The following is a 19,121-nucleotide window of genomic DNA, read 5'->3' on the forward strand; positions in this document are numbered from 1 at the left end:
AGCACATACTGAAACACTGTAACATATAAAGGAATATAATAACCAAACAGAAACGGGAGAGATGTGGAAAACAGGGTAAAAACGTGAGGTTTGTGGTTAACATAGCAAACAGAGGTCACACCACAGCAAGTGCATTATCCATATGTTAGTACTTGACAAGCTTCACAACTGCGGTGAATTAGAAAGGTGTGAAGGAAGTACCTTTGTGAAGGAAATACCTTTGTGATTTTGGCTGGCTGTCTTCCCACAATAAAGGAGTGGCATGGGATAAAGGTGCAGGCATCTGACTGAAAAAAAAAAGCAATAAAAACAAAGCACAACCTGGTATTAAAGGTTGATCTCACAGAGGAAAGTTAAGGCTCCACTATTTCCAAGCGTAATTATCGAGTATTCCTGTGCTGGCAGATGCGGTATTGAGCACAGACATCACAGAGAGCTGTCTAGGAGGTGAGACAGAAAAGAATTTCAGCTGGATAAGTTTAGCCATCTGAAAAGGACATGCTTTAAAATGTAGCCCAGGTAGCTCTATTTCTGCAATGCATATCTACTTCTTAATATGCCCCCCCATGGCTATTTCCTTCTTTACCCAGGAGGGCAGGGCTGAGCTGTGACACCTGTAAATTGAAACCCAGCTTCTTCATTGAGTTTGAGACATTTGGTCCAACACAGATGGAGAGACTCATCTTCATGTAAATGAGATGACCAGTATAGTTGTACCATACCTGACAGAAAAATAGCATAATTTGCTCAAGCAATACATGGCTTGGAGACAAAGCCTATGCCAAAATCAACAGACTAAAGCTCTAAGGAAGATGGGGGATAGCAGAATTACCCTCAAAGGAGGATTCATCTTACTTCTCTGTAGCCTTCTAAAATTATGGTTTAGTCCTGTCACAAGATGGGTGTCAATTGCTGTCTGCATTACCTATACAGGAGCCTACAGTTACCCTCTTGTAACTTCTAGACAATTTAGGTTAGCTAATATAAATCCCACTCCACGTTTCTACACAGGAGCTCCCTGGTGCTTTTTGTTACTTTTCATTTGTACATACAAACTCCACTTCTATTCCATACTTGTTCAGGATGTAGACCTCAAAAATGCTGAAGCATTACTATGGAAAACTTGTAGAGGAGAAGACTGACTTTTTTTTTTTTTTGTTTCGTTTCACGGGTTTACATTAATATTTTCACTTACAAGCTTCCTGAAGTATTTGCTTTAAGGTTGAAGCTCTCCACATACAGAACTCACGCATATTATATGTGTTAAAAAAACAGCAGCTGCTGGACCATAGAACATCCATTACATTTTCAGCTCACTGGATAGTTCTACATGAAAATCCTTTTGGTACTTTTGGACTTGTTCTAAAAAGGTGAAGTAAAAACAAAAATGCCAAGAGCCAAGAGCATGCTGACCCAGTTTGCTCCAAAATCAAACTTTTCTAACAAAAGCTGCTCAGATGTGGCGAAATGACTTCTGCTAATAAATGAAATGTACACAGGAGTTATAGTTATCGTGTGAGTGTGAAGGAAGATTAAAATTAATACTCTTTTAATTTTCTATACATGTATGCTTTGAAAGGTGTTATTTTTTCAGTCAAGTAATTGCAGGGTGGAGAGAATGTGAGGCCAATGGCAGGAGGTTAATTACATGACCAAACACCCACTACATCTTGCTCAAAGAGCCCTGAAAAGATTAACACATTGTTGTAACTAATAGCCTAGTCTGGACTGCTGGTTGGAGGACTACCCTCAGCTTAAAAGAAATGTGTAACTTCTACCTAAGAATCTTTACTATTAAAAAAAAAAATACTGTATATCACAGAGAGATTAACTAAATTTCTGGAGACATGATATGTCAGTTTATTTACACGGTCCACTTGAGAATTTTACATAGACTCTATTTCTTATGGCAGCCATTTTCTCATCTTCTTTCACAACACAGCAGTTGACAAGAAAACACTTTAAAGTAGAGATCTGTAAAAAACCAAAAACTATCAGAAAGCTTTTTTCATACCTGCAGTAGCTCTGAACTTCGCTTTAACTGATTTCATTTAATATAATATTGGATAAGGCCAGGAGATATCATCTGATCACCAAATGTGTATTCCAATCATTAAATTCCTCTATACTTCTGCTTTGAAAAAAGCACGCCCTGGATGTAAAGAGTTTTCAAGAAAAACATTCAGTATTTATCTGAAAATGAATCCAGCAGATATTGCAGTATTAGGATAACACTGAGTGCTAACCTCTTACTGGGACCCGACTCTCTTCCATGTGCTTCTGATTTCCAGGAGCTGTTCACCTGAGGACAAACACACATCCTGCTGAAGTCAACCCGAATGCCCATGTGCTACAAGACAGTCTGACTCCCATCCACCTTGTTGAATATGGATCACAGCACAGTTCAGTAAAGACAGTACAAAGGCTGTCTGTGCTCTGAACCTACAAACACAGGTATGCCTGAGCACCCCATCCGGCAGAGGACCCTCTGCTTTGAAGCCAGATGCACAAGAGCTTCCAGGCTCTTTCTCTACTGCTATAGCATGCCCTGGGCCATTTCAGCTTCCAGATCCACTCCTTCATGCCCAACTATCTGTAGTTAAGTGGTTAGCAATGTCTGGCTGTGAAATGGATAGCACATAGACAACTCCTGGGAAAGAGCATGCGCCAGCGACAACTCCAGCAGGCAATATGCATGCTGCTACTATGTTTTAGAGCTTAAACAATTTTAAACCATGAAGGTGGTCAGGCTAGGTCAGTTGGCTGTAGGGCTAGAGAAAGGTCATTACACTGCCTCTTTTATTAGTACAAATATAACTCCAGAGGTTTTGATGCTGGAAGTGTTGACCAATAAATTACTTTGAAAGATTTATACATAATAAAAGTGAAGCAGCTTCCTTAAGGGAAGTTTCTTGACAGTTTTTGTAATTCATCCACACATGAACCAAAAATTAAGATACATTTATTGAGATAGCTGTCATTTTATACAGTTCTGTGGTTCCCCCTCCTTAAAAATAGAGCGAGGATAATTGAACTGAAAAACCTAAAGATTTCCAAAACGCAATTACATAACTTGCCACACTTCCTCTGTTTTCCCCTCTTACTTGTATTTCAAAGAGGTCAAGGTTATTAAATATAGGCTTCTGCCTTAAAACAGTAAGAAAACAGGAACTAAATACATAGTAAAGATTTTTCATGTAACGGGAATTTGCTCATGTAGCCTGTATATACTACATATACCAGTTTGGGTATGAAATAGATACTTTGATGTACAAGTGTGTGCAATTCTTGTAGGTGAGATAATGGTGCATTAAAAAAACTTCTTTACTCTCCCTGATTTATGTGTACTTATAGTGTCCAAAGCTGCAATCCTTATTCTGGATAATTTATTTTCCTCAGTGGGTGTGTCATCTATGTGGAGACTGCAGTTTGATGACCCAGGTTTGTTAATGTTGCTCTAACATAAAGTTTTGCACTGCATTATGCAAAGTTACAGCTCTGGAACCTCTGCTCTCAAAACACATGCACACTTGGGAAGCCATGAGAAGAGTTACTTTAATAATTTCAGCCTTACATATGAATTTATAGCTTTCAGTAGTTTGCTGACTTACACAGCGTGGCACTATACATCAGATGCATGCTGCCTTGGAAAATTAATGCTGCATTCTGGCAACCATATGGGCAGCTGGCGAGCAGCCAGGAGACCAGCTGAGCATGACCCTACCTTCATGCAAACCTTCCCTATGCAAGACAACTGTTTGTATGGACTGCACTAGCCAGGGAGCAGAAATAAAGGGATCCTGTACGTGGCTGTTGCTCATAACCATCAGATCCCGCAGGGACTGACACATGCCAATGTGATTAATGAGAGGAGCTGCACAGACAGCAGACAAACCCTTGTGGCAGGTAATCACATGGGCACTTGTGACTTTGTGATGTCCAGAGAATGAAGAGGATTGTAAAGGCTTCCTTGTATATCTATGTTTCTTCTACATGGTTTTCTCTTCTAGTTGGTGCTTTCACCTGTGACAAAATTTAGCTTGCAGGCTCTACAAGGAAGGGCATTTATCTTATTTGTTCTGTAAAATGCATATTATATATTGAGTGCTGAACAAACAATCAGAATAATGGCTTACAGTAACTTAGTTATCTTTAGCACCTTGAAAAAGAACACTGTTCAGCAAGAAAAGAAATTTAAAAAAAGAATACCACCACTTGCAAGGGAAGCAGGTTTTGTTTCCCATTCTTTTGCTTCACTTACCCTATTATTTTTTATCTAGTGTGTGATCTTCTAAAAATTTAAATCTAACTCTGCCACCAGCTTCAGTGGAAGTACCTGCAGGAATGATAGCCTGAATTTGAAACTCCTCAAATAGGATTGTCTTCTCACTGTGTAAACGATAAAAATCTCACAAAGAATAAAAAGGTAAATTTAATTTAATGGCTTCAAGTAACTTTATGCATTAACTTACATGGAAGATGCCTTGATGATAGTCAAAGACATAATCCTGTTTATAATGCATTTTATACATATAATGCTTTCCATTCATAAATATATCTAATTTTTTTTACAACTGTTCACAGAAATCATGTCACTCTCCAGGCTTTACAGCAGCTGTTTTACTTCTCATTGCAATGGCCCTATGAAAATAAATAGGGATTGCAAATGAAACAGCACATTTTCCACTGTAAACTAGCTGGTACACTGTAATTTCATGCTTTTGTTTCCTGCACACTTTCTTTTCCAAGGAAATCAGGGCTTATGTTTTATCTTCCACAGTACAGTCTCTGTATGCTGGTCCTGCTGGTTCACTCAGACATTGACATTTTTGTCTACACTAGTATTTTTCTTAAATCCTGATTCTGTAGTAAAGATGTTGTCATTTGACTGTTGATGGCAACAGCTTGTTCAACAGGTACAAATAGGCCTGGTTTCTTCCAATGCTGCTTCAGCGCTGACCAGCTCAAGGCAGAATTAATCAGCAGCACAGTTGCTGTTGATATCTGACCACCAGAAGTATTCCCATTGCTCCTGCTACACAGAAATAAGTACACATTGTAGTCACTTGGGATTTCTGAGAAGTGACATCTAAACATTATTAGCCTGCTCCAATTCTGCTCCGTTTGAGGGATTTGTTTGTATCCAGGCTGGAGTCTAGCTATGGTTTAGAACGCTGACTAGACACAGCTAAAATAGAAATAAGTAAATTCTCAGCTGATTATATATACCATGTGGGTCCAGCACAGTGATAATTTCATTCCTAGTGCTCCCTGGCATTTGAAAACCCAGGCATGCCAGCAACACTAAATCAACCACTTTCAGTAGCCAGTCTTCCCAGAGAAACCACCTCTTTTCCACAGGAAAAACACTTCTATCTATGTTTGAAACAGCAAAAGGTTGATCTGTGCACACTTTGTACCTAAGTCTCCTTTCTAATCCTGAAGCAATACAGCCAGTGTTTCTCACCCTGTGGACTGAACCAACCCATTTCACCAATATGCAGACAGAACCAAGCATAGAAACCAGCATAACATTCTGCAAATGTCATCTGTGACAGAGCACACAGATATATGCCTTGGGTGGTGAGCTATCACATCACAGATTTTACATGGTTGCTGGCAGGCATTGCAAAACAGCCAATGTTATCTGGTAGCATGCTCTGGATTTGGAAAAAAAAAATCAACCTATTTTCTCTCCTCCTTTTATGTAAGAAGAGTTATGTTTGATTTTTTCCTTTTCTCTACACTTTACATCTAAAAGGAATACAGTATTGCTTTAGAAGGATGGCACTACAAGAACTTGAGGTTTTGTGTGTGTGCCTCCCCCCCCCCTAAGTTCTCCAAGGCTCTCAGACAGGCTTTCAACACCTCCCAAAGTCTTGGACCCAAGGAATGGAACCCCTTCTGTCCTTGGAACTGGAAAGCCTGAATATGGCACAGTTACATATGTAGGGCAAAAGTATAACTGACCTTCACCTGTAAAACCAGAACTTCTGGTAGTTATACAGGTGCTGTGCTACTGGATAAAAACAATAATTTAATTGCTTAATGTAGACAAGGCCTCTAAGGAATCTCCTTTAAATAACCCAGCCAAATCAAAACTTCATCAGCAGAACTCACTCCTCTGAGCTCCCTCAGCAAAGAGGAACCTGAAATATATTGCCAGGTATGCTAAAAGGAAACAGTATTTCCCCCTTTTTAACCACTCGAAGAAACCAAAAAAGATACACACTTGGGCAACCCAGTTCCAACAGGATTGTACAAGTACTGAATTTCAGAGGATGCCCAACGCACAACAAATACGACTGCTGAATTATCAGGATCATCTTCCACTATTACTTTTTCTGCGGGTTAAGAAACAAAGCCAAACCCCCAGAGCTGGACTGAATTCCAACGTCTACACAATGGGCGATGCCTCTTAGGGCAACTGACACGTTTTCTGAGAAACCACAGAAAAACGACGTGTCTAAAATCCATTAAAACGTATCTGATGCTTTAACTTCTTATCAGGTTCATCTCAAGCTGTGGAAATTTCTGTCAATACAGCCTTTTTAGACAATTCCTTTCACGCGGCACTCCCAAAGCACTCCATAACCATTATCAAGCGCAGCAGAGACCGAGCAGCAGCGGAGCGTGGCTCCCTCGGCTGTGCCGGGAGACGCCGAGGCACCGCGGCGACCCTGGGGCCGCGGGGCGAGGGGGCGGCCTTGACCCGGAGCCACCCCCCGGGCCGTGCGCGGTGACCTCCGCCCGCGGGCAGCGGGGGCCGGGCAGCGACATTCCCGCCCGCCTCAGTGCGGGGAAAGCCGCGGCGGGGCCGCGCCGGGATCCGCCCGCAGGGTCTTTGTTCCCGCGGCCGCGGCGGCTCTTTGTTGGTGCCACAGCCCGACCGCGGGCGTCGCGCTAAGGCGGCACCCGAGGCTCCCGCCGCTTCTCCCGCGGGGCCTCCAGCCGGCATCGCGCTCCCCGCCGGGCCGCGCTGCCCCCGCCGCCGCCTGTCCTCGGCCGCCGTACCGGGACTCCCGCTGCACCTGGCCGCGCCTCGCCCCGCCCCGGCCACCGCCGGGCCCCGGCCGCCTGCCCAGGCCGGAGGGAGCGGCAGGGGAAGGCGGGCACGGAGGGCACCCTCCGGAGGCGCGCGCCGGCGGAGGCGACGGCCGCCGGGAGCGCGCGCAGGCGCGCACACGCCCGGGAAGGGGAGGAGGAGGGCGGGCGGCCGGGCGGGGGCGCGCACGGCCGGTGTGTGAGGGAGAGAGCGAGGGGAGGGCGATCCCGGGGCGGAGAAAGGCGGCGGCAGCGGCGGCTTCGCTCGGCTCAGGGCAGGCGAGCGGCCACAGGCGCTGCCGAGCCGGGAGGTACGGCGGCCACTGCCGACTCGGGGCATCCTTCCTCTTCCTCCCCGCCCCTGCCCGCCCTTCCCCCTTCTCTTTCTCTCCTTCCCCGCTGTCCGCCGGGGCCGATCGCTGTCGGCGGCACGATCCCGGGGCGTTTCCGCGGCGCCCGAGCCGGCAGTGGCCGCGGGGAGAGCCGGTCCCTCCCCTCCCCGGCCGGGACTGAGGGACCCCCCGCTCCGTCCGGGGCTCGGCTGAGAGGGCCTGGCCCCGGCCCCGGCTCGGCTCCCCGGCGGCGGCGGCGGGCTCGGCGAGGATGTCGGGCGGCGGCGGCAGCCGGGAGGAGGAGCGGCGCAAACTCGCCGACATCATCAACCACTGGAACGCGAACCGGCTGGACCTGTTCGAGATCAGCGACCCCACCGAGGTGAGCGACCCCGGCGAGGGCCTCCCGCCCGGCCGGCCCGGTGAGACGCCGCGCCCGGGCCAGGCCGCGCCCCGCGGCAGCCGGGCCCCCGCGCCGCCCCCCGCCCCAGCCGGGGGCGCGGGCACGGGCTCCCCTGCGCTGGCCGGGTTCCCTTTCTCGGCGCGGAGCGAGGGTCGGGCCCCTCGCCGTGCCCGGGTGAAGGCAGGTTGCAGCGGCCGGGGAGAGGAAGGGAGCGAAGGGCCGGAGCCCTCCCCTCCTCCCTCTCTTCCCTCCCGCAGGCACATGCTGGCCTGACCCTGCGGGACAGACGGCTCCGAGGCAGGGGCGAAACCCGCTGGGAGATGGAGGTGGCGAAAGGAGGCGGGCAAGGGCGACGATAGCGGAGCTGCCACCGTCCCGAGCCCGACACCGGGTACCTCCCGTGGGCTTTTTTTTTTTGTCCGTCTGTGACTTTACCAGTACCGACAAGGCGGCTGGTGGAGGAGGATTGATAATCCCGGGCGCTTTTTTTTGTTGCTGGCTTGTTTGTTTCTTTAAATATTCGTCTTTGTGCAGAAAGCGCCTGTTACAAAGCAACCTGCTGCTTAAAGTGGGGCGGCTCTCGGGGCTGCTGGTGCAATCCCCGGAGTGGCTTTCCCAGGGCGTGACGGACGGAGCGCCTTGGCTCTCCAAGCCTGCAGGCTGCCAGCCCGCCGCCTAAAGTCAATACCCCGAGCAGGTCCCTAGACCCGAGTTCATACGTCGTACTGGAAAAACACAGCGGGCAATTTCTGCCTAATGAAAAGTGGGTGTTTCTGATGGCCGAGAGAGAGGGTGGGTTTTGTCCTTTATTTAAAAAAAAAAATGTAGTAGGCAAACCACACCCTCCCGCTGCCCCTTGTCATGTTCCCTTTGGCTGGTTCGTGCTGCGCGTCTGGTTTGAAAGCGGCGAAGGGGGGGTAGGGGGAGGGCAGGTTCCAGCCCTGTTTGTGTGTGACAGCGGGCTCCCTGCTTGGAGGGTGGAGGCTGATCATGTGCGTGTTCCCGGGGAAAAGGAGGAAATTCACACTTGCTCTTGGCCTGGCCCTGGTTGTTTATTAACAGAAGCCTCTGAGGATCGCGTTGGCTTGGTCTTGGAGCTGGCTCCTGTATCTGTACTCAGGTGCTGACTGCTAGCAGAGCCACGAAAAAGTGTTGAAAGCAGTTCTAAGATTAGGCGCTACGACACCTTCGGGTATTTTCAGTTCTGCTCATTGCAGACAGTTTCTTGAACACATAGATGACGGTTTTCTGTGATTGTTCCCTACATCTTGCAAGATTTATCATAATTAGTTCCTTGATTGCATCGCTTAGGTTTTAACAGTGTCAGTGTTGGTTGACAGTCACTGTCTCAAAAAAGTGGGCTGAAGCCAGTGTCAAGAAGCCTTCATGACTGTGTTCTAGAACACAGCACAGTCTTTTTGGAATTGCAGGTTGTGTGCTAACTGACTGTGACTGAACTTTTTGTCATATTAATGTATTTGTCCATTCCCAGTACATTCTAACTCCAGCCTGTCTTCTTCGTGTTTATGGCAGACTGTGCTCCTGTGGTTTTGTTAGTAAGTAGTTTAACAAATCATACTTTCTTTAGGTCATCCGTGTGTATTTATTATCATAGTTAACTAGAGTTTGCACAAAAGTCACCAGCTTCATTGTAGTTATTATTGAAAGGAAAAATAATTTTACTTGCATTCCCTCCACACTTCTGCAGTTAAGGCTCTGAGCCTGTATAAGAGCATACTCACCACTGTCAGTGATGACATTTCAGTTGAACTACTGAATATAAAAAAATAAAGTGCATGCAGAATATCCTTGAATGTCTGAGCTCTTTAGCCCACTGGTTCTGAAAGCATTTGATAAGGCTGCAGGTGTGTTTGCACAAACTGGGCAGCAGGTAACAATTTTATAGATAAAGTCTATTTTCCTTCCAGGTAATTACACTTTTGAATGTTCACATTTATTTTCACTCTTACCCTGAGCTGGCACAAACTTGGCAATATTTTCTACCCAGATGGTGGTGTGATTCCTATTTGTACTGTTTATTAGTTTCAATGAAAGCCCTTTTACTAGACTGCTTGAGAACTGACAATCCTCTGTTGTTTCCCTGTTTTTCCAGGCTCAGCCTGACCATAAGGCACATCTTGCTTGTTTTAGAGACTGCAGCAAGTGTGGCATCTGGGAAGATGCGGTAACTTGGATGTGACTTTTGGCTGTGTGTGTGCCTGAACTGGGTCAGACTGGATCATTTTAAGCTGCCCAGACACAGTTGTTGGCCTGCTGGGTGAACTTTGTAGCCCAGACTGCAGGCTGTCATCCAGGAGCTGCTGGTTGGATGTATCAGTAGAGTTGATGCCTTGTAGTGATTCTTCAGGCATTTCCTCAATGAAAATAACCTGGTTTAAGTGATTTGTCTCCTGACTTTCCTATGTCAGAGAGAAGGATTTTCCAGAGGAGGTAATTGCAGGCCTAATGATGGGGTTCAGAGAGATTTATGTTTTCGGTAAAGCAAAGGAAAAGTGAAATCTAATGTAAATTGACTGGAATTCTGACATAGATTATGCAGTGACATGAAAGGCATCCACATGTGACCTACTGATGTACCGTGGTATTAGTTTGAAAGGTCTCATTCTTTGGTGAGATACAGTTGTTCCAACTCCATTAGATCCTCTTCACTTCACTGCAGTGTGTAACATGGGACTTTATTTTGAAGGTTGGGCAGTATTTTGAAAGTAGTTCAAATGGGTGGGTTTTTTGGTTGTTTTTTTTTTTTTTTTCAGAGAAGTGGTTCCTGAAATTAATCTGTTTGAATTCCTGTTAATATTTTATTGAGTAGACTAGTTCTAAGGGATTAGAGATCTGCTTGTTTACTTGCCTCTTGTGCCACTTCAGGAACAAATTGTTGAGGTGTGCAAGACATTGAAGAGCAAGAGCCTTGGACAGGGCATATTGAGTTCTGTTACTGACTTTCTCTTTAACTTCTCTTTGACTCTAAGAGTTAACTAAGTCATTCAGAGCTGCTTTCCCCCAGCAAAACAGAAATGAAAACTTCTCTACTGCATGCTTAAAGCTGCGCATTCCTCTCTCTGTATCACTTGTTAGGAAAGCTGAAGACTTCTTGGGTGGAGTGAGGCTTTGGTATCTCCACTTGCTTTCATTGAAGTAATTTGTGGACTCATACTTGAGAGCAAAGTGGTACTTTTAAATTTATTAGGTGTTTACCTATTTGAAACATTGTTGCTGTTCTGAGAGATCTGTTCATTTGCATTATTTTTCTCTGAAATTTTAAAATTCTTTTTATTCAGAGAGTAGATCAGAGAAGCTCTGTGGCTTGAGAAGCTTGTAAATGAACAAAACCAAAACTGCATTTACTAGCAGAGGTTTATATGGTGATGTTTCAGGAGTGCTGCTGGGTACAGACCTTTCCTAAAGGTATCTGTGATACTGGTCAGCATTTAAACTTGGTTAAGCTTTAATGTGCCTACTTCAGCCTATAAGGCAGCTACTCTCTTCGGGAAGTCTGAAAAAAATACTGGACTTTTTGGGGAAAGGTGGGGTGAATCATGTTTTTGTTTGTAGATAAATGAACAGATTCAAAATGGAGCAGAATGTTAACTCTTTCCTTCAGTTGTTTTCCCTTTCCCTTGTTCCAAGTATTACCAAGTTTTGTGGATGCTTTTTCCTTTTTTTTTTTAAATTTTTTTTCTTTTTGTTCAGGCATAGAAACACAGTAAAGGGACTTAGAAAAGACTCAGACCTTTTGCAGTAGGAGATAAAATGATGGTTTGATCTTGATTTAAGTCTTGGGCTTACAGGACCCAAAGTTTTCAAGAAAAAGTTTGAATGGATGATTTTGTAATAAGTGCATAGAGTTGTTTGGAAACTTGTAGATAGGAAGTGATTTGCATTTATACAGTTTAGCTTTTTTAACCTCCTCCTTTAATTGGAGTACTCAGTGGAGTTGATTGTTACATGGATGCTTTGGGTGAGAGGAAGGGATGGAGGGGTGCTGTAGACTGTGCATTTATCACTGAATGCATCTGATAAGATGCCATGTCTGAACTGGGTGTTACGATTATTGTTGATGACAAAATAAGGTTTCATCTTTAATGTATGCCTCCATAGCTGTATATGAGAGGAAAAGAAGTGTTGTGTTTTTTCTAAACATGGTTTGTGGGCTAGAAATGTAAATTGCATTTAATTCTTTTGAGACAAGACACTTTTTTAGAACAAGTGAGTTTTTTTAATAACAATTGCCTGAGGGCTGAGGGATTGTTGTCAGAAGCATTGATCTGTTGTAGTTTTGTTTTCTGATGGAAAATGTTGTTCTAGACTAATAGACCTCTGTGTTAGCAAAAGTAGAAAGGTCTAATTGAAAAGCTTAGAGAAATAACATGCTGAGGATAAGTCCTGAGAGTTTGACTTTAAAGTGGCCCCCATTTAAAAAAAAGGAATTTCAAAAGTCTTCATGGCTGTTTGATTATTTTTTGTCTGAAGAAACTTACATAGTGTTAGCAACAAGGTATTAGAAATAACCCTTCAGAATGTGGGTGGGGCTTTTATTTTCCATGTTGCTTTGTTTTGGCTTTTTTAAATATTGACTTCCCATGTGTTGCATTACTTACGTTTGGTCTATTCAGTATGTTTGATATTGTTTTCTTTGGCTTTAAATACAAGTAAGCAATCTATTAACAGAAAATGTTGCACAGTACACTGTGTGGCAGGATATTTTAGGGCTGGTAGAATTTTTTTCTTCACTTTTTGGGTTCAGATCTGATTCTGGTTCATTAGGCATGACAGAGAAGAGTGGTATATGACATAAGGTTATAGTGGTAGTTAATGCAGGCTTGTTATTTAAATCTAATTAAAGCAATAAGAAATGGGAATTTTTGGGTTTTAACCCCCCTGCTGTTTATCTGCATGGTTACTCACTCACCCATAAAAAGATCTCACCCTTTTAAGAATCTGCCTCTGAGGCTTTTTTAAGACCTGTTTTTAAAATTGGTAACCTATTGTGGTATGGGTGATACTGGTGGTGGCAGTGCAAGTCTGGAGCTGAGGAAACACCATCTAAGTGGTAGAAATGCTTGTGCCATCTCCACCAGTTGGATTCCACCACTTTCAGTAGTTTTAGCAAGTGCAGCTCTTCATACTGTATAGATCTCAAGAAGCTGGTAATACATCTGAAAACAGTGTCCTGTGAAGTTTGCCAAACCTATGGTATGAAAAGTAAACTTTCTTTGCAACAAATGTTTAGTATTTTGTCAGTCTGGAAAGGTGATTGGAATCCTGAGGACTGATGCCTGTGCTTTTTAGTGAACAGAAAATTTCTCAATAATTGCTACCACTAAGCAGGCACAGTTCAAGAGGAGATAAAAACACTGAGGCATTAGTTAGAGGTTTGGGATTGCTAATTGCACTTTACTGAGTCCATTGAGCTCTAGTTCTGCATTAAAATGGTTGAAGAAAAGAAGGCAGGGATGCAGGCCTGCTCACGGGCATCAAAAGGATTACTTGGAGACCAGTTTAACTGACTCAAAGTGAATAGTCATTACAAATGAAGTCTTAGTGCTTTCTAGAGAATCCCAATTATAAGTTTGAATTAAGATTTTGATCACAGTCTACAGACAACATAATGTAATGAAAATAATTCTAGGAAGAAGTTTTAGACTTTGTTTTTAATATTCCTTATATATGTTATTTCTTGAGCTAATGTCTAATTAGGTCCATACAATTCAGACATACTGGCTTTTAAGAATTGCCTCCTGATGTGTGAATCTGTTCCCTGCCTAAAATGCCATTGACAAGCATTACTTTTCAGCTGAAAACCCCCCTAGTCCTCTGGACATGTAAGGGATTTGCTTTGTGCAAGTGTGTTTTTTCTGTCAAACCATTTCTCTTTGAGAGAGGTTAAACCAAGATGAATGGAGCAACATATTTTTATGATTTTTGTGAGGGAAACCTAGCTTTATAATTAATGAAATTCTGCTCTTGTGTCTGGGTACTTTTGTCATCTAAAGGGAGTAACAAAAACTAAAACTTAGCTGGAAAGGGATAAAAGTTGAACTGAACTGGTGTTTGTGGTAAGGCTGTAGATGATAAGAAACCACTCTTGCCTTTATCTTTGTGTCAATATCTGTTGGAGTAGTTGCTTTGTTATAGATGAAGGGAAATAAATTGTATCTGTGCAAAATTTAGAACATGCATAAAGAAAATAACTTCTTGTTTTGACCAGTGGTTCTGATGAAGGTGGAGTTGGGAATTACAGTGTGCATTAGTAAACTAAATGTTGTGATAAACTTAAGAGAAATCTAGTTTAGCAGATACTACAGATACGTAGTGAAGTGTTTCTCTGTCTTTCAAAGTGAACTTCACGTTAATGGAAGTCTCTCCTCAAGTGTATTTGAGTAAAGCACTGTTTAGGTAGTTGTTGATTTTTCAAGATTTTTGGCTAAGAAGAACATTTACATGTAAAATAAAAATTGAGTGATGCTCATTTCATCTTGTGAAATAGCTAAAACCTGTTAATTTCTGCTCTTAAGGTTTTTAGGTAGATATAAACCAGAGGTAATGGATAGTTTTTCTGGATGCATGCATGACTTGGCTCATAACTGTTCTTAAACTTCTTGCAGAGATTCCCCCTTTCCCTCAGGTCTTTAATTGAAAGTAAAAATTACTGCTTTTCTGTGACTGTCCCTGTGTGGAAGCTTGATAATCTAAGATGAAAACTTGAGTCAACAGAGATAAAACTCTGTAGTAGTTCAGACCTAGCAGTAGCAGTCAAATTGTCTTCCTGGGCTGTATTGTGCCCCGTGAGCTTTTGCATAATGAAGATGTATAACGTTATAACTTCTTTCAGTGTAGGGATAAGTTTTCCATGTGATTGATTGCCTTCAGTGATTGAATTGCAATTCTGCCTTTTTGCTACTGTTTAGTTAGTAAGACTGAAAACATCTGCTTTGACAGAAGTCCAGTGTTCTTTTTTTTTTTTTTTTTCACCCAGCAGTTACCTATTTTTTTTCTACCTCCTTATTCTACCTGACTAATGTTTTCTCATGTTAGGTGCGTTTTGTGTAATGCTTCAGGATAATGGTCATCTTCTGTTATGGGCATTGCCCTCAAGGTTATCAGCTGATTGTTCTATATTTAATTACATTTTCTAGACCTGCCTTCTTCCCTTGTGTGCTCACCTGTAAGTTAGACAGCTCCTCTTCAGATCATCTTCCAGCACAGATACTCTTGCTAGGGAGCCATTCCTCTGATTCTTGGTCATTCCTGTCTCCTATGAAGACATCTTGTGTCTAGAGACTGCTTGCTTTATTTCTCTGTGCACTGTGCTCTTTATTGCCCTGGTCTGTCTTGCAGAATTTTGTTGTAGATTACTCATTACTTTGGGAAATTTCTTTTGAGTTAGAATCCTGGAAGAACTGGAAAAAGTCCTGTACTAGGGTTGTCATCTAGAAGATCAGTATAGGGTGTTAGTTTTAAATGCATATTTGCACTTAAATGTAAATGTAAATTTTACTTGGTTACATGTGTTTGTAATTTGTCTTTGAATTTCATCATATTAATAGAAGAGTCTGTTAGAGTTCGATTGTACTGATAGAACTGTGTACGCTCCTATAAGTTTGTTCATGTCTCCTCTTTCAGTGAAGAGCAGAAATTACACATCATCAGTTTTGAAATTTTAAGCTTTTATTAGGTGGTGCTTGGTATATCTTAAGAATAATTATAAGTCAATTTCTAATTTTACTTCTGTATTCCAAGAGTATAAAATAGATTTAACTTTAAGAAATAAGAGTTACTATAGTGATTCTTTTCAAGAACATTAGAAAACCGTCTGGTTTGTTATGAAACTGGAAATTGAGTATGTTTGGCTATGACTTCTAGTGCCAGGTCAACTCTTGGGTAAGTATTTTGGCATGGGTTTCATGCACTACAGTACTAGTTGCTACAGAGTGATGGCAGACTGAAACAATGGCTGCAGGGTGGGGTTTTTTATTTGGTCAGTGTTTTTCTTACTACTTTGATAATTTGCACTCTTGTAACTAGAACTCCGGAATATGGAAGCTCTCACAAAAACTCACTACCAAGTAATAGATGATAGTTTCTTGATGACCTGGTGAATCGTGTCCCAGGGCATGGCTCAATATCTGGCTCTGCTTTGTTGTGAGAGCACCTTCTACAGCGTGAAAAAGTGAAGGAGTTGTCTGGCAACTATTTATTTGACCAACAAAGTATGCTGCTCAGAGCAGTATCTGTGAACTAAGATTTCAGTGTAAAGACTTTTCAAGCACTCCATGATGTGTTTAGTAGAGCTTTCTCTTTGTTAGGTGACTTGCCTTGTCAGTCCACACTCCTCTGTTTTCTTAGAGGCAAGAGAGACAATTTGCTGAATGTCATGCTTTTACATATATTTACATTTTGCTTTTACATAGATTGTATTGCTTACAAAACCCAGTGGAAGATCAGAATCTCACTTCTTAATGAAAATGAGGGGCTGGTGGATAGCCTGCGGTTGGGCAAGAGTTCAAAGGACAAAGAAATCCTTCCCCACTGTCTAAAACAAGGAAAGGTCTCATTCCCTCTGCTCTCCAGGAGGTGCTCTACTTTGAGCAGTACATCAGCTTGAAATTGAAAAGGGCCCTTTAAACATTTTGTTATCGTTCTCAATTTTAGTAAAAAAAAAATAAAAATGTCATGGTCTTAATTGAAAAAAACATCAGGACAGTGCTGACTATGATACGGTGTCCTCCTGGATGGGAAAATGTCCATGTGGAAACAAACAAAATGGAACCAGGTTGTGTTTTAGAAAGCTTGCATTGCTGAAATGGTTTTCATAAGATCACTTCTTTTATATTGAGGAATCTGGTTTGCATTCACCTTCCATGCAGAGTTTGAGAATATTTTCTGCATTGGGATCATACCCAAGCGTTGCACACTTCTCGTAGAATGCTGCGCCTTTTATTGGGAAACGTGGGAAGTTGTTTCCACTTCAAGTGATTCCCACTTAAAGTGATTTCCAGCTTTACTGCACATGGCTGCTACTCACTTTCAGTGGAGACAGAATGAAAGTTTTAAGGCTTCTTTAGCACTCACTGGATGTGTTCTGGCTGTTGAAAGATGAGGATAGTTTTTTTTTCATATCTGGAAAAGGAGAATAATTGGAAAAATGTGATGGAAAGACAGTGTTTACTAATGAAAAATACCATTGCTCAATCCTGCTAATTGATTTTGTTGGATTTGCCTGTTAGGTCTAGTGTTTGCTGTATAATGAAGAAACTGGAATTACTTAAGATTCCTGCATTTTGTGTTCTAATTCTTTAGCCTTTGAAGCCTTTAAAAAAACAAAAGGCCAAACAACTGTTTCCTTCTTTAAAAATCAGTGAAATGCTCTAACAAGGCCCTTCTTTGTTTTGTGTGAGATGTATTGTAATACTTTTGATAAAGTCTCCAGCAGTACTGAAACTGTATCTAGTATTTCATGTGAGTTGTTCTTGTTGCCATAGTGCAGCAAGGACTATTTCAATAAATTCACTTGTTATGCCTATAGCAAACTGTTTTCAGACAGATAAGGATTGATATGTAGACCCAAAAAAAAAAAAAAAAAAAAAAAAAAAAAAAAAAAAAAAAAAGAGAGAGAGAGAACTAAAAAGTAATTTTATGCACTGACTGCTGGTATATTCACCAAAGCCATCTATCAGCACCCAAAGACCTAACCAGCCCAGAATGGTGACATTATTGCAGTTCTGGGAAGTTTTCAATATATGAGCTGGGTTTGCAGTATGGCTCGGGTGTTCTAGCCATTTAATAGGGAAAAAAGAGAAGGGAATGAAGAGAGGATTTGGCTCTTTCCTGGAGCCTTTGTCAGGACTTACAGTAAAACACCTTGTTCTTTATTACCTTCAGATTTCTGCCTGCCTGTAGCTTTTGACTAAAAGTGACCTGTAAGGCGGGATCTGTGATGAAATTAGAGTGTTGGAATTTTACAGTGTTCAAATTTCTGGTAGAATTTTCTGAAGCAATAATCAACAGTATCTCCTAACATTCTGATATTGGCTCAGTATCTTGAGTATTAGAAGTTCTGAAGGCGTTACTAATTCTTATTGTTGAAAATAAATTGTGGTCTACTACAAGATCCAGAATACTTTTGTTTCATGATTTGCTTTCTTACCTGCAACTACATCTGCTTCACAATTTGCTTTCTCAAGTTTGAGCTTAAAATCTAAGGATTGGTGCATCAAATTTTTGAGAGATTAAACAAATTTGAAAACTTTGCCTTTTCAAAGTCTTCATTAATTTTTAAGTGATAAGTGTCAAGTAGCAGCACAAAAATGGGGTAGCATTGGACCAATGTGAGAAAGTCATGTACTGGAGCTCAAGTGTTGGACAACGTTCTGATACAGGTGGTTTGCAAAAACCTTTTGAAACTCAGCACTTACTTAAGTGCCTGTCTTATCTTCAATGTTCCACATTTGTCTCCAGGTCTTTGAACATTCCTGTGTGTATGGATGCTCATAAATATCCATGTATATAATTATAAATGCACTAATCTGGCTCCCTCAGTAAACCTACCTGTGTTGAGACCTTTTCTCCCTCATTTCCTCCCACACGCACTCTGCACCAAACATCTCACATCCACAACCTTAAACCACGCACTCCAATCTTCTACTTTCAGGGAAAAACTGCCAATTAGTGCAGCCTTCAAATGTGTTCATCCTGGCTTCAGAGAGCAGCCTTCTGATTATCTGCCTCTGTCAGGAGTTTCCCGTGAGGTTACAGATCAGCCATTAAATCCTCTACACCTGCCGTGTGGACTTTGGAGTTTGGAGTGGCCTTGCAGTTGGACCTGTTTATAACCACCTAGTCTATGTGCTGATGGTGGCTGTGACACCTATCCGGGTTTTCTTCTAAGGGAGTGGGTTTTTTTGCTTGCTATACTGTTATAACCATAGATACTTTTCCCTTATTTTGGAGAGGATTCCTTTTAGTAGGATTTTGGCTCGTGTCATCTCTTCTGGGTGTCTGCTAGGTAGAAACAGACTGAGTTTCCTGGACTAAGCTTATACTTGAATTCCTTAGCTGCTGAGAAGGAAATCTTGCACCAAGGGGAAAAAAATCCTTCCTAACCACCTCAGAGGTAGTAAGGATGGTACTCAGAGCATGTAGAGCTTAATTTACCCAAATCCTGAGGATGTACAGGATGTTTCTTAATGTCACAGAGGGGTCAGGACAATTTCTCTGATCCTTCATAGACATGCCCTTTTCCTAGGGTCAGCTATCTCCTGTGGCAATATCATGATGCTATCAGTAGTAGTAGAAACCTGCAAACTGAGTGAGATACCAGC

The 19,121-nt window shown here is 42.4% G+C and overlaps 1 protein-coding gene and 1 long non-coding RNA gene across 19 annotated transcripts in view; one reads left to right on the forward strand and one right to left on the reverse strand.

The window, feature by feature from the left end:
• Positions 1-218: 218 nt before the first annotated feature.
• On the reverse strand, positions 219-4,337 carry LOC136287679 (uncharacterized). The gene is made up of 4 exons (XR_010720254.1): positions 4,262-4,337; positions 2,247-2,302; positions 2,015-2,152; positions 219-287 (listed from the first exon to the last, which is right to left on the reverse strand). It is a non-coding gene; the product is annotated as an uncharacterized lncRNA (long non-coding RNA).
• Positions 4,338-7,246: 2,909 nt separating this feature from the next.
• The window catches only part of AFDN (afadin, adherens junction formation factor), a 114,877-nt gene continuing 103,002 nt past the window's right edge, over positions 7,247-19,121 (forward strand). For 8 of the 18 annotated variants that reach the window (XM_066178682.1, XM_066178683.1, XM_066178693.1 and 5 more), the window contains exon 1: positions 7,248-7,758. In XM_066178682.1, coding sequence (XP_066034779.1) covers positions 7,648-7,758 — 111 coding nt within the window. In that variant the 5' untranslated portion in view covers positions 7,248-7,647. Of the gene's footprint in view, positions 7,759-19,121 lie in introns of all 18 variants that reach the window. The other 10 variants (XM_066178679.1, XM_066178681.1, XM_066178680.1 and 7 more) reach the window with 3 other exon arrangements.

The sequence above is a fragment of the Chamaea fasciata genome, unplaced genomic scaffold (assembly GCF_029207755.1).
Source record: "Chamaea fasciata isolate MVZ Bird 193981 ecotype frontalis unplaced genomic scaffold, bChaFas1.0.hap1 SCAF_3, whole genome shotgun sequence".
NCBI lineage: Eukaryota > Metazoa > Chordata > Aves > Passeriformes > Sylviidae > Chamaea > Chamaea fasciata.